The following is a 24,545-nucleotide window of genomic DNA, read 5'->3' as shown; positions in this document are numbered from 1 at the left end:
TTGCCCTCTCACAACACCAAGAAATGAACTATGGGAACCATGGCTGTTTGGCCCTTTTAGAGAACACCAGTAATGTCTTTATTACACTTCTGACTCCAGAGCTATTGGTCTTTGCATTCTATGTTACATTTCCCAGTCTAAAGCTCCTTGTTACTTTCCTTTTTAAAAAATCTTTAAAAATGTTTTAAAACTTTTAATTTTGTATTGCAGTAGAGCTGATTAACAATGTGATAGTTTCAGGTGGACAACAAAGGGACTCAGCCGTAGGGACACATGTATCCATTCTCCCCCAAACTCCCTTCCCATCCAGGCTGCCGTGTAACATTGAGCAGTGCTCCCTGAACTATACAGTAGGTTCTAGCTGGCTGTTACTTCCTTTTTGAATTCCTTGCCCTACAGGGACCATATGGAGATTTGTCTCAGAGAGACCCTAAAGAACATTCCACTGAAAAAATTGGCCCCTTCACCTAACAGGGAAAGATGAAGTAAGTTATGAGGCATCCACTTGGTGGAAATCCAGGCACAAGACCACTGCTAGCCTATAAGGCACACTGTGTAATTTTGAGCAGTCATCCCCTCTGCGCAGGCAGATCTGAGTAAGGAAGGTACCATCTCTACATGCACAACACACGGCAAGTGACTCAGCAGGCAGACAGTGTCATCATGCAAAAAAAAATGTCCCCCTTCTTCTGGGAAGGTTTGGGTCCACACCAGGGTCCACACCTTGGTGAGCAGGGTGCAGGCTGGGTTTCAGCCCCGGCTTGCCCCATAGGCTGGATACTTTGTGTAGCATACCAACTACAAGGAAGCAGCGGCCCCGATCATGCAGTTATTAAATATGATAGTGATGGGTTGTATAACAAAATGGGGAGATGTCTGTGCTAAGCACAGAACAGGAACCAAACAAAAATGTAATGGATTGCAACAATGGAGAGGAAAATAAAAACCTCTGCATTAAAAAGACCAGAAGGAAAAAATGTATCGGTACACAAATGGTGACTGCGGGTACACTGTGAATGGTGTTAATTTTTCTCTTCACTTTTATTTTCCCAAATGTCTTCCAACATTATATTGAAGTTAAAAAACTTAATTTAAAAAGAAGTAATCATTTCAACAAACAGAGGTACCTAGTGACCATCATGGAACCAGCAATGAACCTTGAGGCTGCTTTCACTGAAGATAGGAAGACAAAGCATACCAAGTAAGCAAGAAGAATCCGACCTTTAACAAACACTGGGAAACAAGAGATGCTGTAGGTTTTATGGATGAAGTGGCACATGAGATGCTTCTGTGATGAAGACCACAGCTGTTCAAAGGAGGGGGAATGAGCTGGGAAGATTCTTCTGGGAAGTGTGGTGTGGAGGGACCTTAAGAGAGGGTGGGAGGAGTGGAGAGCCCATGTACACTGAGGTCACATGTTAGAGAAAAAAGAACAGAGGGACTGGTCTAGAGAGTGGTTACATTTAGAGGTGATACAAGATGACCCACTAAGCTGTGGGAAGAAATGAACAGAACCTTTATTTATGAATTTTCATCTTTAAGGGTTTAAGTATTAGTTGCTGTGTATGCTTTATAAGGTAAATTGGGTATCTTATATGTAAATATATACTCATTTATATATGTAAATATATGCTCATCTATACAACTTTACAAGTTAGGGCAAGACCTTATCAACAAGAGTGTTTAATCTTCTTGGGGTAGCACCTTCCTGCACCCCCAAGACTAATATGTTGACCCCCAGATGGTCTGTCTTTTAAAATAAACATTCATGGTAATTAGGACTTTTGCCTATTTGGAATATCTACAAGATTTCAAGGCAACTAGTAACATTACTGAGGGCAATCCTAGATACGGCCTATTTTATTTCTTACCTTACACCATAAAAAGTCCTTTCTCTTCTTCCATCACCCCCATTAGAAGTTTTTCATATTTGTTTGCAGAAAGGATGATAGAGCAGAAGGGAACAGATACTATTACAGGTTGAATTGTGTCCCTCCCCAGCCCTCCTCACTCTTATGTAGAAGTTCTGACTCCCAGCAACTCAGAATGTAACCTTATTGGAAAAAGGATTGTTAATATGAATTAGTTAAGATGAGGTCACACTGGAGCAAGGTGGGTCCTCAATCCAGCATGATTGGTGTCATTACAGAAAGGGGAGATTTGCACATAGGCAGGCACAGAGGGAGAAGGTCATGTGAACATGAAGGCAGAGATCAGGGTGACGCCTGTGTAAGCCAAGAACACCAAGAGGCAGGGAATGGACTCATCATCATGGCCCTTAAAGGGAACCACACCTGCTGACACCATGATCTTGGACCTCGAGCCTCCCATACTGTGAGACAATACAATGTTGTTGCTCTATGACATCCAGTTAGTGATATTTTGTGACAGCAGTCTTAGCAAACTAATATTGATACCAAGAAATTGTTTTTCTTCCACGAGTACAATGTGGCAACTCTGGTGAATCCAAAACCAATGGAATTGTTGGTCAAATGCTTGGCAAGAGATAAGAATGCAGTGAGTTCTTTTATGATTAGGACTTCATGGCTACAATCATGATACAATTGTCATCACCTCCCTTGGAGTGAAATTAATTCCTAAGAAGTAGCTCATTCTGCCTCAGTGTCCCTTAAATGAAGTTAAGTGAAAGTGATCAACAAACTGTAGAGTGTTATAGAGAAATACAGAGTGTCAAGGGTGGTGACCAAGGGGAAAGTTCCAGAGTCAGACTTTCTGGGTGTGAATTTCACACCACAGTTTGGTTTTTGTGTAACATGAGCAAAGTATGTAACTTCTCCATGCCTCAGTCTCCTTTCTAATGTAATAGTACCTGAATGGTTCAGTTCAGTTCAGTTCAGTCGCTCAGTCGTGTCCGACTCTGCGACCCCATGAATCGCAGCACGCCAGGCCTCCCTGTCCATCACCAACTCCCGGAGTGCACTCAGACTCACATCCATTGAGTCAGTGATGCCATCCAGCCATCTCATCTTCTGTCGTCCCCTTCTCCTCCTGCCCCCAATCCCTCCCAGCATCAGAATCTTTTCCAATGAGTCAACTCTTCGCATGAGGTGGCCAAAGTACTGGAGCTTCAGTTTTAGCATCATTCCTTCCAAAGAAATCCCAGGGCTGATCTCCTTCAAAATGGACTGGGTGGATCTCCTTGAAGTCCAAGGGACTCTCAAGAGTCTTCTCCAACACCACAGTTCAAAAGCATCAATTCTTCGGAACTCAGCCTTCTTCACAGTCCAACTCTCACATCCATACATGACCACTGGAAAAACCACAGCCTTGACTAGATGGACCTTAGTCGGCAAAGTAATGTCTCTGCTTTCGAATATCTAGGTTGCAATTTAGGTTGGTCATAACTTTTCTTCCAAGGAGTAAGCGTCTTTTAATTTCATGGCTGCAGTCACCACCTACGGTGATTTTGGAGCCCCCCAAAAATAAAGTCTGACACTGTTTCCCCATCTCTTTCCCATGATGTGATGGGACCAGATGCCATGATCTTTGTTTTCTGAATGTTGAGCTTTAAGCCAACTTTTTCACTCTCCTCTTTCACTTTCATCAAGAGGCTTTTGAGTTCCTCTTCACTTTCTGCCATAAGGGTGGTGTCATTTGCATATCTGAGGTTATTGATATTTCCCCCACAATCTTGATTCCAGCTTGTGCTTCTTCCAACCCAGCGTTTCTCATGATCTACTCTGCATAGAAATTAAATAAGCAGGGTGACAATATACAGCCTTGACGTACTCCTTTTCCTATTTGGAACCAGTCTGTTGTTCCATGTCTAACTGTTGCTTTCTGGCCTGCATACAGATTTCTCAAAAGGCAGGTCAGGTGGTCTGGTATTCCCATCTCTTTCAAAATTTTCCACAATTTATTGTGATCCACAGAGTCAAAGGCTTTGGCATAGTCAATAAAGCAGAAATAGATGTTTTTCTGGAACTCTCTTGCTTTTTCCATGATGCAGTGGATGTTGGCAATTTGATCTCTGGTTCCTCTGCCTTTTCTAAATCCAGCTTGAACATCTGGAAGTTCACGGTTCACGTATTGCTGAAGCCTGGCTTGGAGAATTTTGAGCATTACTTTACTAGCATGTGAGATGAGTGCAATTGTGCAGTAGTTTGAGCATTCTTTGGCATTGCCTTTCTTTGGGATTGGAATGAAAATGGACCTTTTCCAGTCCTGTGGCCACTGCTGAGTTTTCCAAACTTGCTGGCATATTGAGTACAGCACTTTCACAGCATCATCTTTCAGGATTTGAAACAGCTCAACTGGAATTCCATCACCTCCACCAGCTTTGTTTGTAGTGATGCTTTCTAAGGCCGACTTGACTTCACATTACAGGATGTCTAGCTTTAGATGAGTGATATCACCATCATGATTATCTGTGTCATGAAGATCTTTTTTGTACAGTTCTTCTGTGTATTCTTGCCACCTCTTCTTAATATCTTCTGCTTCTGTTAGGTCCATACCATTTCTGTCCTTTATCGAGCCCATCTTTGCATGAAATGTTCCCTTGGTATCTCTAATTTTCTTGAACAGATCTCTAGTCTTTCCCATTCTGTTGTTTTCCTCTATTTCTTTGCATTGATCGCTGAAGAAGGCTTTCTTATCTCTTCTTGCTATTCTTTGGAACTCTGCATTCAGATGCTTATATCTTTCCTTTTCTCCTTTGCTTTTCACTTCTCTTCTTATCACAGCTATTTGTAAGGCCTCCCCAGACAGCCATTTTGCTTTTTTGCACTTCTTTTACATGGGGATGGTCTTGATCCCCGTCTCTTGTACAATGTCACGAACCTCATTTCACAGTTCATCAGGCACTCTATCTATCAGATCTAGGCCCTTAAATCTATTTCCCACTTCCACTGTATAATCATAAGGGATTTGATTTAGGTCATACCTGAATGGTCTAGTGGTTTTCCCTACTTTCTTCAATTTGAATCTGAATTTGGCAATAAGGTTCATGATCTGAGCCACAGTCAGCTCCTGGTCTTGTTTTTGGTGACTGTATAGAGCTTCTCCATCTTTGGCTGCATAGAATATAATCAATCTGATTTCGGTGTTGACCATCTGGTGACGTCCATGTGTAGAGTCTTCTCTTGTGTTGTTGGAAGAGGGTGTTTGCTATGACCAGCGCATTTTCTTGGCAAAACTCTATTAGTCTTTGCCCTGCTTCATTCCGCATTCCAAGGCCAAATTTGCCTGTTACTAAGGTGTTTCTTGACTTCCTATGTTTGCATTCCCCTATAATGAAAAGGACATCTTTTTTGGGTGTTAGTTCTAAAAGAATTTGTAGGTCTTCATAGAACCATTCAAGTTCAGCTTCTTCAGCATTACTGGTTCAGTTTTCATGATATTGAATGGTTTGCCTTGAAGATGAACAGAGATCATTCTGTTGTTTTTGAGATTGCATCCAAGTACTGCATTTCAGACTCTTTTGTTGACCATGATGGCTACTCCATTTCTTATGAGGGATTCCTGCCCGTAGTAGTAGATATAATGGTCATCTGAGTTAAATTCACCCATTCCAGTCCATTTTAGTTCACTGATTTCTAGAATGTCGATGTTCACTCTTGCCATCTCTTGTTTAACCACTTCCAATTTGCCTTGATTCATGGACCTGACATTCCAGGTTCCTATGCAATATTGCTCTTTAAAGCAAGTGGGATTACATCAAATGAAAACGCTTGTGTATAGCAAAGGAAAGCAACAATAAAATGAAAAGGAAACTTATGGGATGGGAGAAAATAGTTACAAATCACAATCTGTTATGATTTTAAAAAATGGGTAAACGATCTGAACGGACATTTTACCAAAGATGACATATAGATAACCAATAAGTACATGAAAAGATGCTCGACATCACTGATAATCAGAGAAATGCAAATTGAAACCACAACGAGGTATCTCATCTCATATCTGTAAGAAAGGCTATCATCAAAAAGACAAGAAATAATAAAGTGTTGGCGAGGATGTGAAGAAAAGGAATCCTTGTGCACTATTGGTATGAATGCAAATTAGTGCAGTCACTTTGGAAAATAGTATGGAGTTTCCTCAAAAAAGTTAAAAACAGAACTACCATATGTTCCAGCAACTCCACTTCTGGATATTTGTCTGAAAAATTTGAAAACACTATCTTGATAGGATATATGCACCCCCATGTTCATTGCAGCATTATTTGCAATAGCCAAGACATGGAAGCAACCAAACTGACCATCCGCAGATGAATGGATAAAGAATATGTAGGGTGTGTATACATTAGAGTACTATTCGGCCAAAGAAAGAGTGAAATCTTCCATTTGTAACATCGTGGATGGACCTTGAGGACATTATGCTAAGTGAAACAGGTGAGAAAAAGACAAACAACATATGATCTCACGTATATGTGAAATCTAAAAAACAAACAAACAAAACCAAGCTAATAGATATGGAGAATAGATTGGTGGCTGCCAGAGGTGGGGTGTGGGTGAATGGGATCAAAAGGTAAAAGAAAATATACTACCTAGTCACAGGTTTGTTGCGACAATTAACTCCTTCCCACTGTTACAAATGATTAAAGAGTTGCAGTAAGTTCTAGCCAGAGTACTTCTGTGTTTAGAGAAAAAAAGAAAATCCACTGCAGGAATCGTGTTTCTTCTTTGCCCTCCACCTCATCACGCCTACCTGCCCGGGGCCTACATACAAGCAGGTCGCATTGTGGTGGCAGCCTCCAGCACTGGGCAGCAAGCAGGGGTTGATCTCTGAGCAATCTCTTCCATCCCCGGTCCATCCCTGACGGCATATGCAGGTGTGGGTGCCCCTGCCAGTTCTGATGCATTCTGCCTATAAGAGGAAAAGCAGCAACAAAGCCTCTGAAACGCCAGGCCAGACACATGATTGTAAGTGCAAAAGAAGGATTTCCCGAGGTCCCCTGAAGAGGTATATATTTTCATGGAGTACAAAGGAAATTATTAAAGTACACACTTGCATTGAGATCGATGGAAAAGCTAAGATGATTTAAAGAACAAACTGGCTTGTTGTTGACCAGCTAATGGCCAGCATTGCTAACATCACTGCCACTTATTGAGTCAGGGACGGTTCTGAATGTTTGGCAGGTGTAAGCCTTCATCTTGAGAAAGGTACTGTGATTATCTCTAACTACAGATAAGGGAACTGAGGCTCAGAGGAGCTAAGTGACTTGCCCAAGGTCACACAGCCACAAAGAGGCATAAACCCAGGTGTAGAGGATGTTTTAACCCAAGCTCCTGTCTGTATGAGTTCCAGGCCTTTCAGGGTGACACCAGGAGGCTGAAGGACAGAGTGAGAAGAGCAAGGAGAGCTGTGCAGATGAGGCTGAGTGGGTGGGGCTTGTCCAAAGGCAGTCTGGAGAGTTGGGCAAGACACTTGCATCTGTTTTCACCATCAGAGCCAGGGGAAGTTCCCGAAGGGGTTTCAGCATGTGGGGGAAACAGGATCTGATCCACTCTGGCTGTGGCTATAGAGAAGCAGCAGGGACAGCAGTTATTAAACTGTAGGGAAGAGTCCTGGACCCCCAGCACATGTGGATTTCAGAACTGGAGGGTCACAGAAAGCACCTGGCACCATCTGTAAAACGCAGGGTTCAAGCAAACATGCCTCATGCCATGAAGTCATTCAACACTGCCTTCCTTCAGAATTTCCTAAATTACCCGGCAGCCTGGATATAAAGAGCAACACTCACATAGCGGCTGCAGCCCCCCGGGGTTGATCCTGAACAAGGGTCCATCTCCACACAGAAGCTTCCATCTCCTTCGTATCCTGGTTTGCAAACACAGCTGCAAAGAAGAGTGAGCACACAGTCAGCCCCAGAAATGTAAGTACCAACTATCCCCACCCCACTCCCAAAAGTCCAGCAGCTAGAGGTGGCCGGGTTCATGGCTGAGCGCCCTGACGCTTTGCCCTTATGAGGGGAGCAAATGGCATAGTGGTCGGGGCCACTCCTGTCTCTGTAGTCAGACACACCTGGCTGGGAATCCAGGCCCCACCTTTTAGCGGTTGTGGGACCCTGGGTAAGTCCTTTAACCTTTGGGAACCTGTTTCCTTATCTGGAAAATGGGTTTAACATCTTCTTTATAAAGCTATGTGTGAAAGTGAAAATGTTAGTTGCTCCAGAGTGTCCAACTCTTTGCGACCCTATGCACAGCAGCCTGCCAGGCTCCTCTGTCCATGGGATTCTCCAGGCAAGAATACTGGAATGGGTGGTCATTCTCTTCTCCAGGGGATCTTTCCAACCAGAGATCGAACCCAGGTCTCCCGAACTGCAGGCAGATCCTTTACTGTCTGAGCCACAGGGAAGTCCATATAACCCCTTAGGAAGATGCATTTCTATTGTACCACCATGGAAGCGTCAGTCTCTCCCCTATGCCGCCTGCAGACTGGTGGGGGAGGTTGGCCATAAACAGGGATGGATGCACTTAACTAGGTAACTCCAAATTAAGAAAAGTGAAAGTCGCTCAGTGTCTGATTCTGTGACCTGATGGACTATACAGTCCATGGAATTCCCCAGGCCAGAATACTGGAGTGGGTAGCCTTTTCCGTCTCCAGGGGATCTTCCCAACCCAGGGATTGAACCCAGGTCTCCTGCATTGCCGGCAGATTCTTTACCAGCTGAGCCACAAGGGAAGCCCAAATTAAGAAAAGTGCTGCAAAAATAAGGCCAAGAATTCCTCAGGTCTGCATTTTCCAGGAAATTTTTTGTGTAGATGCTGCTTTTGAACCATATATTCCCAGAGAGGAAAATTTTCTCTGACTCCCCTGCCCCCCACACCAGCCCATTGTATACGTTAGACAACATTAAGACATCAACTGGTGATCCAAAGACCTAGTTTTCCTGTAAGATGTCTTTAATATGGGAGTTGTTATTAATGATCTTAGGAAGTAAAAGAGATTTTAAAGGGTTGGAAAGTTGGTGGGTTAATCTTCATTTCTTTCACAGGAGTGATGGTAATCATTGCAGTTTCCATGACTGAAGACCTATGATGTACTAGCCCTGGTGCTGGGTGCTTTGACACTCAGTTGTTCTGACCTCCACAACTGCCCTGCCAGGTATGCAACATCACCCTTATTGTACTGATGAGGAAAGTGAGGCTCAGAGAGGTTAAGTAACTGCCCAAAGTCACACAGCTGGTTAAGTTTCAAAAGTAGGAAGTGCTACAATTTGAACCCAGCTCAGTCTGAGGTTTTCTCCACTAAAGCCGTGCTGGCAGCTGGAGGGAATAGGCCTTGGTTCATAGAGAGGTTAGACATGGGTTGGGTCTGTCTGCAGGTAACAGGGTGGCATGCCTGTCCTGGCCCACCTTGCCATCCCATCACTGTATTCACAGGTGGCATGGATGTGACAGAATTGCACGTAGGGCCCACAGACTGAGGCCTGCTTGTGGCAGAATCTCCCCGCAGAGCCGTTCCTGCAGGTCCCAGGAAGGCAGGCGCCGTCGCTGTCAATCCTGTTATCACACATTCCGAAAATGCACGGACATGCTGAAGGAGAAGGAAAAGGGCCATTCAGGGCTTGGGGACAAGCTTAGCAATGGGCACATGGGTCACAGAGGAAGTCCCCCATCCTCAACCCCCATCTCCTCACTCCTGTCAGGACAGACCTGGTGGCTGAGCCTGGGAAGGCTCTGGGAGGATCTTTGTCCCTGTGCCAGGACAGCTTTCAGAGAGAAGAGCTTGACCTCTGTACTGTGTATGTCTGTGTGTGCGGTGCAGTGGGAGGGTGGGTTGTGATGAACGAAAGCAGCCAAGGAGCTCAATTTTCACCTAATTCCTGTTGGAGAGTTTAGTCTGACATTTTCTGCCTTCTCCTGAAGAGGTTCTGGAATAAACAGAAGTGATTTCTCCTGCCAGCACAGCCTCTGATGTGCGGCTTATATATGTGTTCTTCACTCTCTATCATAGCAGACCGATGCTCACTGATGGCCAGTATTTGCACACTGACCTTGTTCTAGGCATTGGGCCAGCCTTTAACCTGTATCCTCTCAATTATGGTGTTTCCCTGGTGGCTCAGGCAGTAAAAGAATCTGCCTGCAATGCAGGAGACCTGGGTTTGATCCCTGGGTCAGGAAGATCTCCTGGAGAAGGAAATGGCAACCTACTCCAGTATTCTTGCCTGGGAAATCCCATGGACAGAGAAGCATGGCGGGCTACAGTTCACGAGGTCACAAAGAGTTAGACATGACTTAGCGACCAAACCACTCTCATTCGTAGTCACCAGCTTCAAGAGATAGTTACCATTCCCATGTTCAAGATGCGGAAACAGGCCCAGAGAGGTGATTGTCTAATTTGCCTAACTTGCTGGTAAGTTCCCATACAGGAACTCGAACTCAGACCTTCAAATTCCATTTCAGTTAGTGACCATGAGTCACTAACAGTAGATCAGTAAATCAGCTGGCATTTCCACCTGTCTGTTATCATCTTAAACTTTAGCTGCTAACTTTGCTTTTGATTACAAATATTTAAAAATTGCTGCAATGTGAGCCAGCTTATCAGAGTCAGGCTCACACTCTAGAGATTCTCAAAGGCAGGTGGCAAGGATTTGGGGGTTTGAATATGATCAGAAATGAAGGAATCTGTGGGTTTGCCCCAGAAGGGACTGTGGGGAGAGGAATTAGTGTGGGGGCTTGGAGCCAGGATCCAGGAAAAAGAAACATAGTGAGTGGGGGCTGGAAGAGATTTAAAACAAAAAAGACTTTCCATAAACTTTTACGAAAATCAGGGCTTAGTTAGCAAGGAACAAGACTCCAGAAAGAAGAGGAAGCTCCCCAGTGTGAGATGGTGGGCAGTCACAAACCCGGACAAAAGGCTTTGGAGCAGGAAGCCTACCAGTCCTTTCCCAGCCTTAGCATCCTGCCTGCTAGCCTCATAAAAATGCCTCTATCAACAGGCTTTGGAATAAGCTCCTATTTTCTTCCCTCAGAAACCTTATTTGGCAAAAAGAGCATTGGACTAGGATCGGCAGCCCTGACTCTGCTGGGCTCTGGTGTCCCATCCCTCTTGAGAGGTAGTTGTGAAAATCAGATATGGTAAGAGAGGAGAGGGGTTGTGTGTTTTGTAACATATGAGTGGAGTTAGCAGTGTTAGTAGTAAGAATGGCTTCATTTACTGATTATTTGCTAGGTACATGCTCTGGGCTAAAGTCCTCAATTATGATCCAACTTAATCAGCCACCTAGGAAGTAGGTACAGTATTGTCTTCATTTTATAAATGGGGAAACTGAGCTTCAATGAGAGACTTTTTCTAAGGTTTCAGATTTTTTTTTTTTTTTTTACTGTGCCACATGGCTGGTGGGAACTTAATTCTCTGACTAGGGACAGAACCTATGCCCTCAGCAGTGAAACCACGGAGTCCTAACCACTGGACTACCAGGGAATTCCCTCTAAGGTCATAGAGCCAGTAAGTTTCAGAATGGAGCTTTAATTTCATGTTGGTCTGACTCCACAGCAAGCTCTGATCTATTCTTTTTTTTTCCCATCAAGTTCTGATCTCAGCTTGGTGGTGGTGGTTTAGTCACTAAGTTGTGTCCAATTCTTCTGACCCCATGGACTATAGCCTGCCAGGCTTCTCTGTCCGTGGGATTTTCCAGGCAAGATTACTGGAGTGGGTTGCCATTTCCTTCTCCAGGGGATCTTCCTGACCCAGGGATTGAACCCAGGTCTCCTGCATTGCAGGCAGATTCTTTACCACTGAGCCACCAAGGAAGCCATTTTTTCCCCCAGTGAGTTCTGATCTTAGCTTTGATACACAGAGGTGTATATTTTTATTTATATACTTATATATTCACATTGTATTATTTTTAAGAACAATGTATTTTCTAAGATTATATAGCTGTACATTTTTCAATACCTAGTATTGTGGAACTTTCTACATGTTCTATGAGTTTCCTGACATTTATGTCACTGAACTTAGCATAACAGCAACAGTGCCAACAATAATAGGTAAGAATAACAATAATAGATAATAATATTGGTAGTGCATTCTAGGTGCGAGGCACTGTTCCTGGGCAAGTGTTTTCCATTTATAACTTGTACTAGCCTTATGAGGTAGTTACCAATATGACTCTCATTTTATAGATGAGGAAACTGAGGCCTAATTAACCCAAGGCCACACATTTAGCAAAAGGAGGAGCTGATGGAAGACGACTGCTTGAAAGGTGGGGGGGCTATGTGCTGATAAGAAGTCTGTGATCAGTTCAGGTACATGGGAAACCCTACGTGGCTGGTTTTTAAAGGTGGTCTTGGGTCAGTGGTGCTGATACCCCAGGGGACTTGTTAAGAGCTGCAAATCCCCAGGGTACCACTCAGGCCTTCTATCTCAGAGCTCTGTGAGAGGGCTCAGCAACCTGGCACATGCTAGCATTTGGGACCCAAGGGCTTAAGAAATGCCCTGTGATAGGGGCACCCACCACGCAAAGGGGCACCCAACACCAGGATTGCACTGCAGAGCCGTGGGGACCCTGGCTAAGGAGCGGAAGGCAGCTCTGGAAACGACACTTACTTTTGTCACACCGAGGTCCATATTTACTGGGGTCTGAACAGAACTGGCACCGGGAGCCTCGGAAGCCATCCTGGCAAACACACGTTCCGTTGCCATCAAGGCCGTCAGCGCACTAGGAACAAAGACAGGGCCCCTGGCCGTCAGGACAACACACCTCCCACCCCCTACCCCTGGCCAGGAGTCCCAGATGCTTTTGTTTCCTGACCTGCTTCTTTGACTCAGATTCTGCTTGAAATGACTCCCTGGGAACCCTTGTGGAAAGTGGAGCCGTGGGTATTAGGTACAAAGCTAAGAGAATGACAAATAGGAATCCTGAGCCAGGATTCAGAATTTTACAGGAAGTCATTTGACGGGGGGCGGTCACAACTGGAACCTCTACACAATGCTTAACGGTCGGACTGATAAACCTCCAACCTTCAGAATGAAGGCCATCCTTTCTCTACAGATTCTCATGTGCTCAGCTATGTGATTCCAAATGGCAGTGTTTGTCCCTTCAGTGTGAGCATTTTGCCCCCTAGCTCTCCAGCAATTTCAAGGTTAGATTTGTATTGACTGATATGCATCACAATAGGGCTTTTGGCCCCAAACAGATCTCCCAGCTACAGAGGTTAATCTGTAGCAGCTTCGCCCTATTACCCTCGTCTGTGTGGTGTCCCCCTTGGTGGTCAGGCAGTTTTTCCTTCCTTGAAAGAGGCATATTTTTGACATGGATTTCTTATATGTGCAGATCCATAATTTCCCCAAACGAACCACAGCCACTTTTACCTTTGTTGTTCAGCCCTGGCCTCCATGCTAGATGAGTCAAGTTTTGGCTCTTGCACTTCATTAAGCCAGGTTTTGTAGGTGGGCTAAAAAAGCATTCACTGAGCAGTTTCTTTTTTTCTTTTTTTTTTAAAGAATAACAAAATTTTGGTCCTAAAAAATCTTGGAACATCAATACAGGCCAACAATGCTATCTCCCACAGGAGGAAAGTGGGGTCCAGAAAGCCTTGCTGAGTTGTTCAAGGTCATGCCTTCAGCAGTAGGAAAGCAGGCCAGAAGGGACCTTGCCGGACACTCTGCCCCCTGCCACTTCCCCAGGAAAGATTCCTTCACCTGTAGACATCTTCTGTTCTTTTAACAACTGATCTGTTTCTTTTGTTTCCTGGGAACTGTGACTGGCATTGAATCATTTCTTGATTTAATGGTTTTAAGAATTCTTTTTTTTTTTTTTTTTACTTTACATAGGTCAGAAACATTACTTTGCCAGCAAAGGTCTGACTAGTCAAAGCTATGGTGTTTCCAGTAGTCATGTATGGATGTGAGAGTTGGACCATAACGAAAGCTGAGTGCCAAAGAACTGATGTTTGTGGACTATGGTTTTGGAGAAGACTCTTGAGAGTCCCTTAGACTGCAAGGAGGTGAAACCTGTTAATCCTAATGGAAATCAAACCTGAATATTTGCTGGAAGGATTGATAGTGAAGCTATCAATACTTTGGCCACCTGATGCAAAGAGCCAACTCGTTAGAAAAGACCCGGATGCTGGGAAAGATTGAAGGCAGGAGGAGAAGGGGACGACAGAGGATGAGATGGTTGGATGGCATCACAGACTCAATGGGCATAAGTTTGAGTGAACTCCAGGAGACAGTGAAGGACAGGGAAGCCTGGCATGCTGCAGTCCATGGGGTTGAAAAGAGTTCCATGAGCAACTGAACAACAACACAGGTCAACCTCAGCCTTTGTGAAAAAGTAAGCCTCAGCCCTTATCACCTGCCCATTCCCGGAACACGGATTCGAGAAGCCTCCTGGGCACTGGTTGCAGTCTGGCCCGTAGAAGCCTTTGCAGCATTTTGGAATCTGAAAAACAAAATGCATGTTGCCTTTTGGAATCCCAAGCAGAGTGCCAGTTCCTCAAAGGAAATTAATCTTATTCATTTTCATTTCTATTATAATCACAAACAGTATCAGCCCCCCTCTCTTCCCAGGAGAATGCCTTTTTCTTGGGTGGATGACAGCGTGGCTTGTGCTCAGCCATCTGTTCACCGTGAACCTCCTGAGGGCTGCCCCTGGCTGCCTGCCTGGCTCTGGCACTGTACGAGCAACAGAGACACGGGCTTGTGCTCATGGAGCCTATATTCCAGCTAGTCAGGGAAGACAAAAATAATAAATTAAAAAACAAAAAAGAGGATTTCAGAGAGTGTATGTGCTGGGAAAATGAAGTGCTGTTATCAGTGGTGGCTGGGGACAGAGGTGTGGGGCCACTGGGGGCCACTGTGGATTGGGCGGTGACAGAGGAAGTGATGGCGGAATGGAGACTTGAGAGATGAGTCAGCCCTGAGAAAACCTGGAAAAGCATCCTGAGGGAGGAAATAGCAAAGGCACACATGCTGAGGTGGGAATGAGGGTGAGAGACACGCCGGGGCACTGCTGAGTGTGCGCCAGGTAGGGGAGTGTCAGGGGTGGGGGCTCTGTGTTAAGGGCCATAGGAACCATGGGATGGATGCAAAGATGCAGGGAAGAGGCAACCTGGCCACCACATGGAGACTCTGCTCCAAGCTTCCTTTGCAGGAAAGTGTGGCCAAGCTCCCACTGGCAACTTCTGATTCACAGACCCTGCCTGGGGCCTAAGAACTGCCCAGCCTGCTGGCTTCTGTATGGGCCTTGGTGGCCTGGATGAGGTCCGTGGCCACACACACACGCCTCACCTTCACGGTGGCATTACAGTATCTGGCACATCCATTCTTCAGGCTCCTGATTCGGCCAGGGTAGATACACTTGTGAACAAAGAGTGTCTGGAAGAAAGTCAAGGAGAAAAAGCACTGCAGGCTGCATTTTGAGGTCATCTGGGCATCACTTGGCTTCTCTATACACTAGATGATCTATCTCCTTCAGTTTACCATCGGTGCCAGGATAGAGCACTAAAGCACACAGCTCACACGGCTCCCGCAGAACTCGGTCACCTATTAGGCTTCTGTTTCCTTGTTGGGAGAATACAGGCCAGGGTTTGCATGATGACCTGGGCCGAAGGTACCTTTCATCCCCTCTCGTGTCCTGGCAGACATTGCTGATCGATCAGGGAACATGTTCCTGTACATCGTGGGTGTGGTTTAGCCTTCCTTTCAATTAATAACCATCTCTAACCTCTTCTTGGACAAAGGAGCCTGGAGGGCTACTGTCCACAGGGTTGCAAAGAGTCAGACATGACTGAAGCAGCTTAGCACATACACACAAAACCTCGTTCTATACAGAAATTCTGGAGCTATTAGAGATTTCCACCCTAGTTTGTACAAAGATCTACCAAACAAAACAGTGCAGTCTGTGGCATTATAGGGGCAGATTTCCTACCATTCTCTAACCTCTGATACCCACTCAGAATGTTTGGGAACTATCATTTATTGAGAACCTCCTAGGGCCAGACACACTGCCCATAGGAGATCATCATTCTTTAACTCTGTATGGATATTTCTTATCCCTTTTTTTTTAAATAGATGAGGAAACTGAGGCCTGGACAGGTTAAATCTTCTTTCTAAGAAACACTGCTGGTAAGTGGTAGGTCGAGAGAATGGGTCTTACCACCTATTAACTTTAGGATCTCAGAGGCAAGTCATACTGCCTCCTGGGCCTCAAGCTGCCTAATCTGTGAAATGGGACAAAAGTGCTGTCTCAACTTTCATCCTGCGCATTTAATCCGTGGCTCAAATTTTATGTTCGACAAAAACTAGTATCAAGGTACTCCTCATCGTAGGCTCTTACTCAAGAAGAGATCAATGAAAACTTCCACAGTCAATAAAATCCTAAAATCTTAGATGTTTGGAAGAATTCTGAAGTCATTGAGGAAGAAGTACTCAACCCTCTCTTTGGCTGTCAGGATACCTAGCCAAGTACAGACCATAGGAGCCTGGGAGGGGCAGTTTGGGGCTCTCTGGGCTCTGACCCATGCATCTCCTTGCAGTCCAAGGGACTCTCAACAGTCTTCTCCAACACCACAGTTCAAAAGCATCAATTCTTTGGTGCTCAACTTTATAGTCTAACTCTCACATCCATCAATAACCTCAGATACACAGATGACACCACTCTTATGGCTGAAAGCAAAGAAGAACTAAAAAGACTTTTGATAAAAGTGAAAGAGAAGAGTGAAAAAGTTGGCTTAAAATTCAACATTCAGAAAACTAAGATCATGGCACCTGGTCTCATCACTACATGGCAAATAGATGGGGAAACAGTGGAAACAGTGACAGATTTTATTTTGGGGGTCTCCAAAATCACTGCAGATGGTGACTGCAGCCATGATATTAAAGATGTTTGCTCCTTGGAAGAAAAGCTATGACCAACCTAGATAGCATATTAAAAAGCAGAGACATTACCTTGCCAACAAAGGTCTGTCTAGTCAAAGCTATGGTTTTTCCAGTAGTCGTGTATGGATGTGAGAGTTGGACTATAAAGAAAGCTGAGTGCCGAGGAATTGATGCTTTTGAACTGTGGTGCTGGAGAAGACTTGAGAGTCCCTTGGATTGCAAGGAGATCCAATCAGTCAATCCTAAAGGAAATCAGTCCTGAATATTCACTGGAAGGACTGATGCTGAAGCTGAAGCTCCAATACTTTGGCCACCTAATGTGAAGAAATGATTCATTGGAAAAGACCTTGATGCTGGGAAAGATTGAAGAAGGAGGAGACAGAGGATGAGATGGCTGGATGGCATCACCAACTCAATGGACATGAGTTTGAGCAAGCTCCAGGAGCTGGTGATGGACAGGGAGGCCTGGCATGCTGCAGTCCATGGGGTTGCAAAGAGTTGGACACAACTGAGTGACTGAACTGATGTACATGTTAAAAAAAATTGTGCTTTTCTCCTGTTAATTTATCTTATATCAACTTAATTTGCAGGCTCAGCCAAGGACCCTAAGAGGGTGGAGGTAAAGTTTTGTCTCTCGTAAACAAACACTAGGTTTTATTTAAGAGGAAAACTAGAGAGCGAATGTTTACTGAGTGGCTATTTGATTCAGGCATTGCACTTGGGTTTTTATCTATGCTAAAACATCTATTTCTGCTTTATTGACTATGCCAAAGCCTTTGGCTGCATGGATCACAATAAACTGTGGAAAATTCTGAAAGAGATGGGAATATCAGACCACCTGACCTGCCTCTTGAGAAACCTATATGCAAGTCAGGAAGCAACAGTTAGAACTGAACATGGAACAACAGACTGGTTCCAAACAGGAAAAGGAGTACATCAAGGCTGCATATAGTCACCCTGCTTATTTAACTTCTATGTAGAGTACATCATGAGAAATGCGGGGCTGGAAGAAGCACAAGCTGGAATCCAGATTGCTGGGAGAAATATCAATAACCTCAGATATGCAGATAACACCACCCTTATGGCAGAAAGTGAAGAGGAACTCAAAAGCCTCTTGATGAAAGTGAAAGAAGAGAATGAAAGAGTTGGCTTAAAGCTCAACATTCAGAAAATGAAGATCATGGCATCTGGCCCCATCACATCATGGGAAATAGATGGGGAAACAGTGGAAACAGTGTCAGACTTTATTTTGGGGGGCCTCTCAAATCACTGCAGGTGGTGGTTGCAGCCATGAAATTAAAAGACGCTTACTCATTGGAAGGTAAGTTATGACCAACCTAGACAGCATATTAAAAAGCAGAGACATTACTTTGCCAACGAAGGTCCATCTAGTCAAGGCTATGGTTTCTCCAGTGGTCATGTATGGATGTGAGAGTTGGGCTATGAAGAAAGCTGAGTGCCAAAGAATTGATGCTTTTGAACAGTGGTGTTGGAGAAGACTCTTGACAGTCCCTTGGACTGCAAGGAGATCCAACCAGTTCATTCTAAAGGAGATCAGTCCTGGGTGTTCTTTGGAAGGACTGATGCGAAAGCTGAAACTCCAATACTTTGGCCACCTCATGCGATGAGTTGACTCATTGGAAAAGACTGATGCTGGGAGGGATTGGGGGAAGGAGGAGAAGGGGACGACAGAGGATGAGATGGCTGGATGGCATCACTGACTCGATGGATGTGAGTTTGAGTGAACTCCGGGAGTTGGTGATGGACAGGGAGGCCTCGCGTGCTGCAATTCATGGGGTCGCAAAGAGTCAGACATGACTGAGTGACTGAACTGAACTGAACTGAACTGAATCCTGCTTCTGCTGCAGATGTTGCTATTACTATTATTACTATTTACAGATAAGAAAATTAGAGTAAAAATGTGAAGCAACTTACCTTGAATAAGTGAGCAAGATCTCAAACACAGATCTGTGAGCTATCTTTCTATCGTCTCCCCAGATAGAGCAGGCTAAGAGGCAACTTTTTTATTATCCTAGTTGGAATGGTTATCTTTTAAGAGGGAAGGTGGGAAGGATGAGAAATCACACCCGTGGGGTTGCTGGGGTGACGAGTGCTGTCACACTCACTGTGGGCTCGGAGTCAGCAGGACATTTGCTCCAGTACACTGTGGAACAGCTCACACAGGTGCCCTGGAAGGAAGGACAGGGGTCAGTGCAGGGGTCCCTATAAGAAGGAGCAGCAGGCCCCTGCATCTGGCCTTATGTCTCCTTACGTCCCTTAGAAAGATGGTCTCACTAGCCTCCCACTCTTGGCCCCTCTCCCTGCCCCTACTGCCTCCTCCCTAGAGAGAAGGAGTGATGTCAACGCCAGAGAGGTTTGGGAGAAGTAATTAGGTCTGCTCAGAGGGGCCCCTTCCTCATCCTCTTTCAGGTTCAGACCGTCTGCAGGCCTCAGGCTTCTGGTTAACCCTCAGTCATGTAGGGAGGCCATTGCCCCTGAGGGGACACTGCAGTTGCCCACCTGTTCCAAGAACGAAGCATTAGCATTGACTACACACTCAAGTCCCTCTGACTCTCTCTACCGGGTTCTTTGCTTCCACAGGTCAACCTTGGGCTTCCTCACCAGGACTCCAATTGGTCTGGCTGAGCGGCCAGCAGGATATCGGTGGGTAGGAGGAGGAAAGGGTCAAGGTATCTCTTTCTTGCTTCCTCTCTGCTCGAGTGCCATCCCTCCAGCTCCTGGTGGACACCTCTTCTTCCCTTTGCCCTGCTCCCAGCGGCTGCAGGTGATTCCCACTCCTACCCACCCTTGATTCTCTGTTGTATTGGTTTCCTGCCACTGCTTCTCCTTGGATGGCCCAGCATCACTTGCTTGTTTCCTCAGCCCTGCCCACCCCTCTGTCTGCTGCTGCTACTGCTGCTAAGTCGCTTCAGTCGTGTCCGACTCTGTGCGACCCCATAGACGGCAGCCCACCAGGCTCCCCCGTCCCTGGGATTCTCCAGGCAAGAACACTGGAGTGGGTTGCCATTTCCTTCTCCAATGCATGAAAGTGAAAAGGGAAAGTGAAGCCGCTCAGTCGTATCCAACTCTTAGCGACCCCATGGACTGCAGCCTACCAGGCTCCTCCATCCATGGGATTTTCCAGGCAAGAGTACTAGAGTGGGGCGCCATTGCCTTCTCTGCCTAACTGGTATAGAGAGTTATTAATTAAACCTCTAAATCTAAGTATACATGCCCAAAGGCAGCTATGGGTTCTGAACGATTTCTAGAAGGGACTAGCTACTCCTACTGTTTATTAGCCCTCAATACTTCTCAGAGAATTCACTGCTACTTTTAATAGATCTGATCAGAACAACCCTAAACCAGAGCACATTGGCTTGATTTAAATCCAGATAAAATGGTAAAAGAAGACTTCATTCTAAGGTAGCTATGGGGAAGCTCTTCTTATTTAACTAAAATTCTTTGGGTGGCTCAAGCCCACATCTTGATTCTTTTCTGGGGGGAAATGGAGAATAAGCTCTTGAACAATCTGCAGGAAAGTCTTGATAGGAGTCAACAGTTAGACTTGTTTAGAGCTCTCCCACCCTGAGCAGCTGTTGTTCAAGTTCAGGGAAGGAAGTCTGTGGAGGACAAGGGCAGCTGTGACTCCCCGCCTTGTTGTGGGGTGGCTCTGGTCCAGGTTGTTCAAAAGCTTGTTGAAATTTAGTTGTTCTGATTTAAACCAGCTGAGCCAAAAAGTTGCAATGGAAATAGGAAACCCTGATTTTGGACTTCGGGCTTCCAGAACCGTTGAGAGAATAAATTTTTGTTACTTTGAGTCACTTGTTTTGCGGTAACTTGTTATGGCAGCTTTAGAAAATGAATATCCCGGGGTAGCAATGGTCAGTGTGGAAATTCCCCCAGGAACTTTGGTTTGTGTTCAGTGAAATAGGACCTCAGGGCCCCCTGCCTCTTCATGAAGACGGAAACGCCTTTACAACAAGGCTCCCGTGTGAGACTCTCCCCGTCAGTTCCCTCAGAATCATAAGGACGGAACGGTCAGCTCTGTGAGGGCTCTTTAGGGTCCCCTTATCGAGTTCCCTAGTTTCCTTACCAGTCTCATCTCTCTCTTTGTTTCATCACATCGATGGGGCAGGATTGGGATGATGGAGGGAGGTATGAGGACTCCCCTCAGCGTGTAAATCCGGCCGTTTTTGGCAGCGACCTCCATTTCTTCCAGTGCCACGCCATTCACCAGAATCTGTCCCTGGAGAGAAACAACACCGTCTTTCTGCCTGAGGAGCACTGGTGGCCCCCAGGCAGGTCCAAATGGTGGCAGCTTCTTGGAAGAGCCTTCAACTTCACTTAACTTTCTGCTGAGGGGAGGATTGTGGTTAGAAGGGCTTGGCTGACAGGGAAAGATGACTCTGTTGAATGAATTCTCAACTGGTTCTAAGCAAGGATGTCCTTGCGGAAATGGTCCTTGCCGGTGCTGGACTGGGGAAGAGTTATCACTTTTGAGTTCTGTGATATATTTGCTATGAGACCTTGGGCAAGCTGTCTTACCCCCATGGTGACATGGAGACCCATTTGCTCAGATACACTGGAGTGACTCTACTTCGGGGTCTCAGGAGATATCAGTGAACAAACTCAGACAAGTTCCTGCCTATGTTGTAGGCGAGGGAACAGAAAATGAACAAATTAGCAGAGAATTCTGATCTCTACTTTCCTTCCAAATCTCGCTGGGTGAAACTAATGGCAACACCACCCTTCTGGTGGCTCCAGTCAGAAGCTCAGGAAACATCTCTGGCTTCCTCTTTCCTCATCCCCTGTGGGATCCCTCAGCCAATTCTGTTGGTCTCCTTCAAAACACCTTCAGAATTCAGCCACTCCTTACCAGGTCTCAGCTACCACTCTGCTCTCAGTTACCATCATTCCATTTAACTAAAAAACTTCAACACAAATTCTACAGGTCATTTTCTACTTACAGTTATTAGAAAATAATGACTCCACTGCCCAGGTTGTATAATACATCCTGAAGCCTATCTTATGCCCAATAATGTGTACCTCTATTTTGCCCCTTTCCCTGTCTCCCTGCTAGTCACTGCCCCTCTTCTCTGAGTGATTACATTCCCTCCTAAATAATCTCCCCAGATGTATGTCTGATCACATCATTCCACTGCTCAAAATCCTCTAACGGCTTTTTATCTCTTTTAAACTAAGAGCCTTCATCCTCGCCCTGAGTTTTTAGGCCACGTGTGACCTGACCACACCTCTCCTTCTCCCTCTTACCGCCTGGACCTCCTCCGACCTCACTCCTCTTGTCCCTCTGTTCTGGCCCCAAGGACCTTGCTGTTCCTCGTTCAGGCCGGCACGCTCCTTGCTTCGCGCTTTTGCACTCTCTGTTTCCTCTCTCTGGAGTACTCTTCCCCCAGGTACTCACAGTGCCTATTCCTTCATTTCCATCAGGTCTTTGCTCACATATTTTCTTCTCCACGAGGATTTCTTAGACACTGTATCTAAAATGTCAGCCTCATTCCTACTTTCTATTTCCCATCTTTGCTTTGCTGTTTTTTTTTTTTTACCTTAACACTGCTCTGATATAGGATGTATTTAATTTGCTTATGATCTATCACCTTATTTACCAGAATGAAAGTTCCATACAACCAGGGACTTCTATCTGTTTGTTTCAAACTTGAGGGCATAGAATGATCCCTGGCACATTCTTGGCACCCAACAGAAACTTGTTGAAAGGATGAGGGGGTATCGCCATCACCATCCATAGTGAACCAACAGGAGATATAATCTCTCTGCTGCCAGATTTCTGTTAATATTACAACCCTGAGAAGTTAGCTGAATAACACTGCCTTCTTTGAGTTTCTTACATAAGTCATGTTCCCTCCCACCTCAGGACCTTTGCACCTGCTTTGCCTTCTGCCTGGAACTCACTCCTACTCATCCTTTGAAGCATCATGTCCTGACTGAGGACTTCTAGAGCCCCAGATCTGTCTACTTCTGTTGCTGCTTCTGCTGCTCCAGAGCTCTCTTAACTTCCTCATGGGAGCCCTGTTATAATTGTAACTGAATAACTAACTGGTCACTAATTAGTTGCTTAAGGGTTGCTTTCCTTGCTGGAATGTAGGCCTGTCTTTTCCACATCTTTATCCTTGGCTTCTAGTTTAGACTCACACACTTGGAGTTGCTCAGCAGGTATTTGCAGAAAGACATAATGAATGAGTGAAGCAATCACAAAGAGCTGAAGCCTGTGAATTAGTGCTGAGGTAGGATAACCCGATGAACAGCCATAAGCAGAGGAAAAAACACATGTGAGCAATGACACCAGAGACAGAGTTTTCACTTACTTCGTTGGTTGTGTTAAATCTTATGATCTGGTTGGCCATGCTCCTGATGTGAGGGGTCGAAATGAGGGTGGCCACTTCCAGCTGCAAGAACAAGAGAACAATACAGATACTGAGAGCAGTGCCCAGAGTCTTCACTGGAAAAAATAACTTGAAAGTTTATGAAATAAGTGATGGGAGCGTTCTGTAATGGGTTTGGAAGAGTTCTTAGATGACAGGTTCATTATTCACATAAGCATGCGCTCAGAGCTAAGATAATAAATAATTGTCACACATTCTCTAGCACTAAAATATTGAAATTTAAGACCAGATATCTTGAAAACAGGGGAAAAAAATAGGGCAGGAAAGGAGGGCCAACCTGAGTAAATGGGACAATGTGGTATCTGATGAGTTCCAGTAGCTTCCGAGATCCCTGCAAAGGAATCAAAATACTCCTTTAAGTCATTGAGGAAAACGCAGATTTCCCTCTCTTGTGTAAAATTTCTCAAGTGACTCTGGTCACCTGGTCAATAAAAATAAATGACCCATAATCTCTCTTGGGAAATTCAGGGTGAGAAAAACCCCATCCCCCAAATAACTAACGTTTTTTGTGACAGGCAGGGGCTGTTCCCATATGTTCCCATTATGTGCACCTCTCATTTAGTCCTCCCAACAGCCTTGTGAGGTGGGGATACTACTGACTCATTTTATGTATAATAAGACTGAGTTTTAAAGCCATGTCCAAGGTTGCAAAGCTATTTATAACTTAGACTATAAGCCTGAGAAGTAACTCAAGGTCTCAGTTATCTGCTCCATCACCTCTCTCAATGTCTAAGGCTACCTTCTAGATTTTCTAAGACAGCCTCAGTTTGCGATTCTGTTTCACTCACTCCATAAATAACTGTGGGCTCATCAGGCCATGTACTGGTTATTTAGGAACATACAGTCCTGTTAGGAATATGTGACCAGGACTCTTTCTTCTTCTGTGTTCTTATGGTACATGTTCATTTCACCATCAAGGTCCTTTCCAAGGGTTCTCATGCTTCAGGAAATAGAAAAAGAGTCTTGGGACTCTAAGCAGGATGAGCAGTCCCTATAGGGGTGCCCTGGAGACAGTGGACAGAATTAAGGTGCACAGGGGCCACTCTCTGGGGGAAGAAGGCAGGGGCAGTCGACTACAGGATGACGTAATCTCCCAGCTGAGTCAGAGCCGGGGGTTACAAGCTTCGAAGCCCTGAATTCTGCTACTTCAGTGGCACAGCCATAGCTACCGTGTCTTGGAAAGGTAAAGGATCACAAATTGAGATCATAATAACCTTCAAGAGGCTGACCAGCTAGGGGCATGTTTCAACAGTGTGAGGTCCCAGGTGGAAAGAAAGCCCTGCTGAACCCGAGTTCCATTCGCCCAGATTCTTCTCTGCACTTTCCCTTGGCCCCTAT

The 24,545-nt window shown here is 45.2% G+C and overlaps 1 protein-coding gene across 2 annotated transcripts in view; it reads right to left on the bottom strand.

The window, feature by feature from the left end:
* STAB2 (stabilin 2) overlaps nt 1-24,545 on the bottom strand; it is a 173,283-nt gene that overhangs the window by 89,085 nt on the left and 59,653 nt on the right. For both annotated transcript variants that reach the window (XM_068971626.1, XM_068971627.1), the window contains 10 exons: nt 23,485-23,538; nt 23,130-23,210; nt 20,882-21,034; nt 18,915-18,977; nt 15,199-15,285; nt 14,264-14,350; nt 12,514-12,625; nt 9,318-9,498; nt 7,703-7,796; nt 6,667-6,825 (listed from right to left, as the gene is read on the bottom strand). In XM_068971626.1, the coding sequence (XP_068827727.1) occupies nt 6,667-6,825; nt 7,703-7,796; nt 9,318-9,498; nt 12,514-12,625; nt 14,264-14,350; nt 15,199-15,285; nt 18,915-18,977; nt 20,882-21,034; nt 23,130-23,210; nt 23,485-23,538 (1,071 nt within the window). The remainder of the gene's footprint in view (nt 1-6,666; nt 6,826-7,702; nt 7,797-9,317; nt 9,499-12,513; nt 12,626-14,263; nt 14,351-15,198; nt 15,286-18,914; nt 18,978-20,881; nt 21,035-23,129; nt 23,211-23,484; nt 23,539-24,545) is intronic.

The sequence above is a fragment of the Capricornis sumatraensis genome, chromosome 4 (assembly GCF_032405125.1).
Source record: "Capricornis sumatraensis isolate serow.1 chromosome 4, serow.2, whole genome shotgun sequence".
Classification (NCBI taxonomy): Eukaryota; Metazoa; Chordata; class Mammalia; order Artiodactyla; family Bovidae; genus Capricornis; species Capricornis sumatraensis.
The sequence above is the reverse complement of the archived record's forward strand: the minus strand, read 5'-3'. Positions and strand labels throughout refer to the sequence as shown.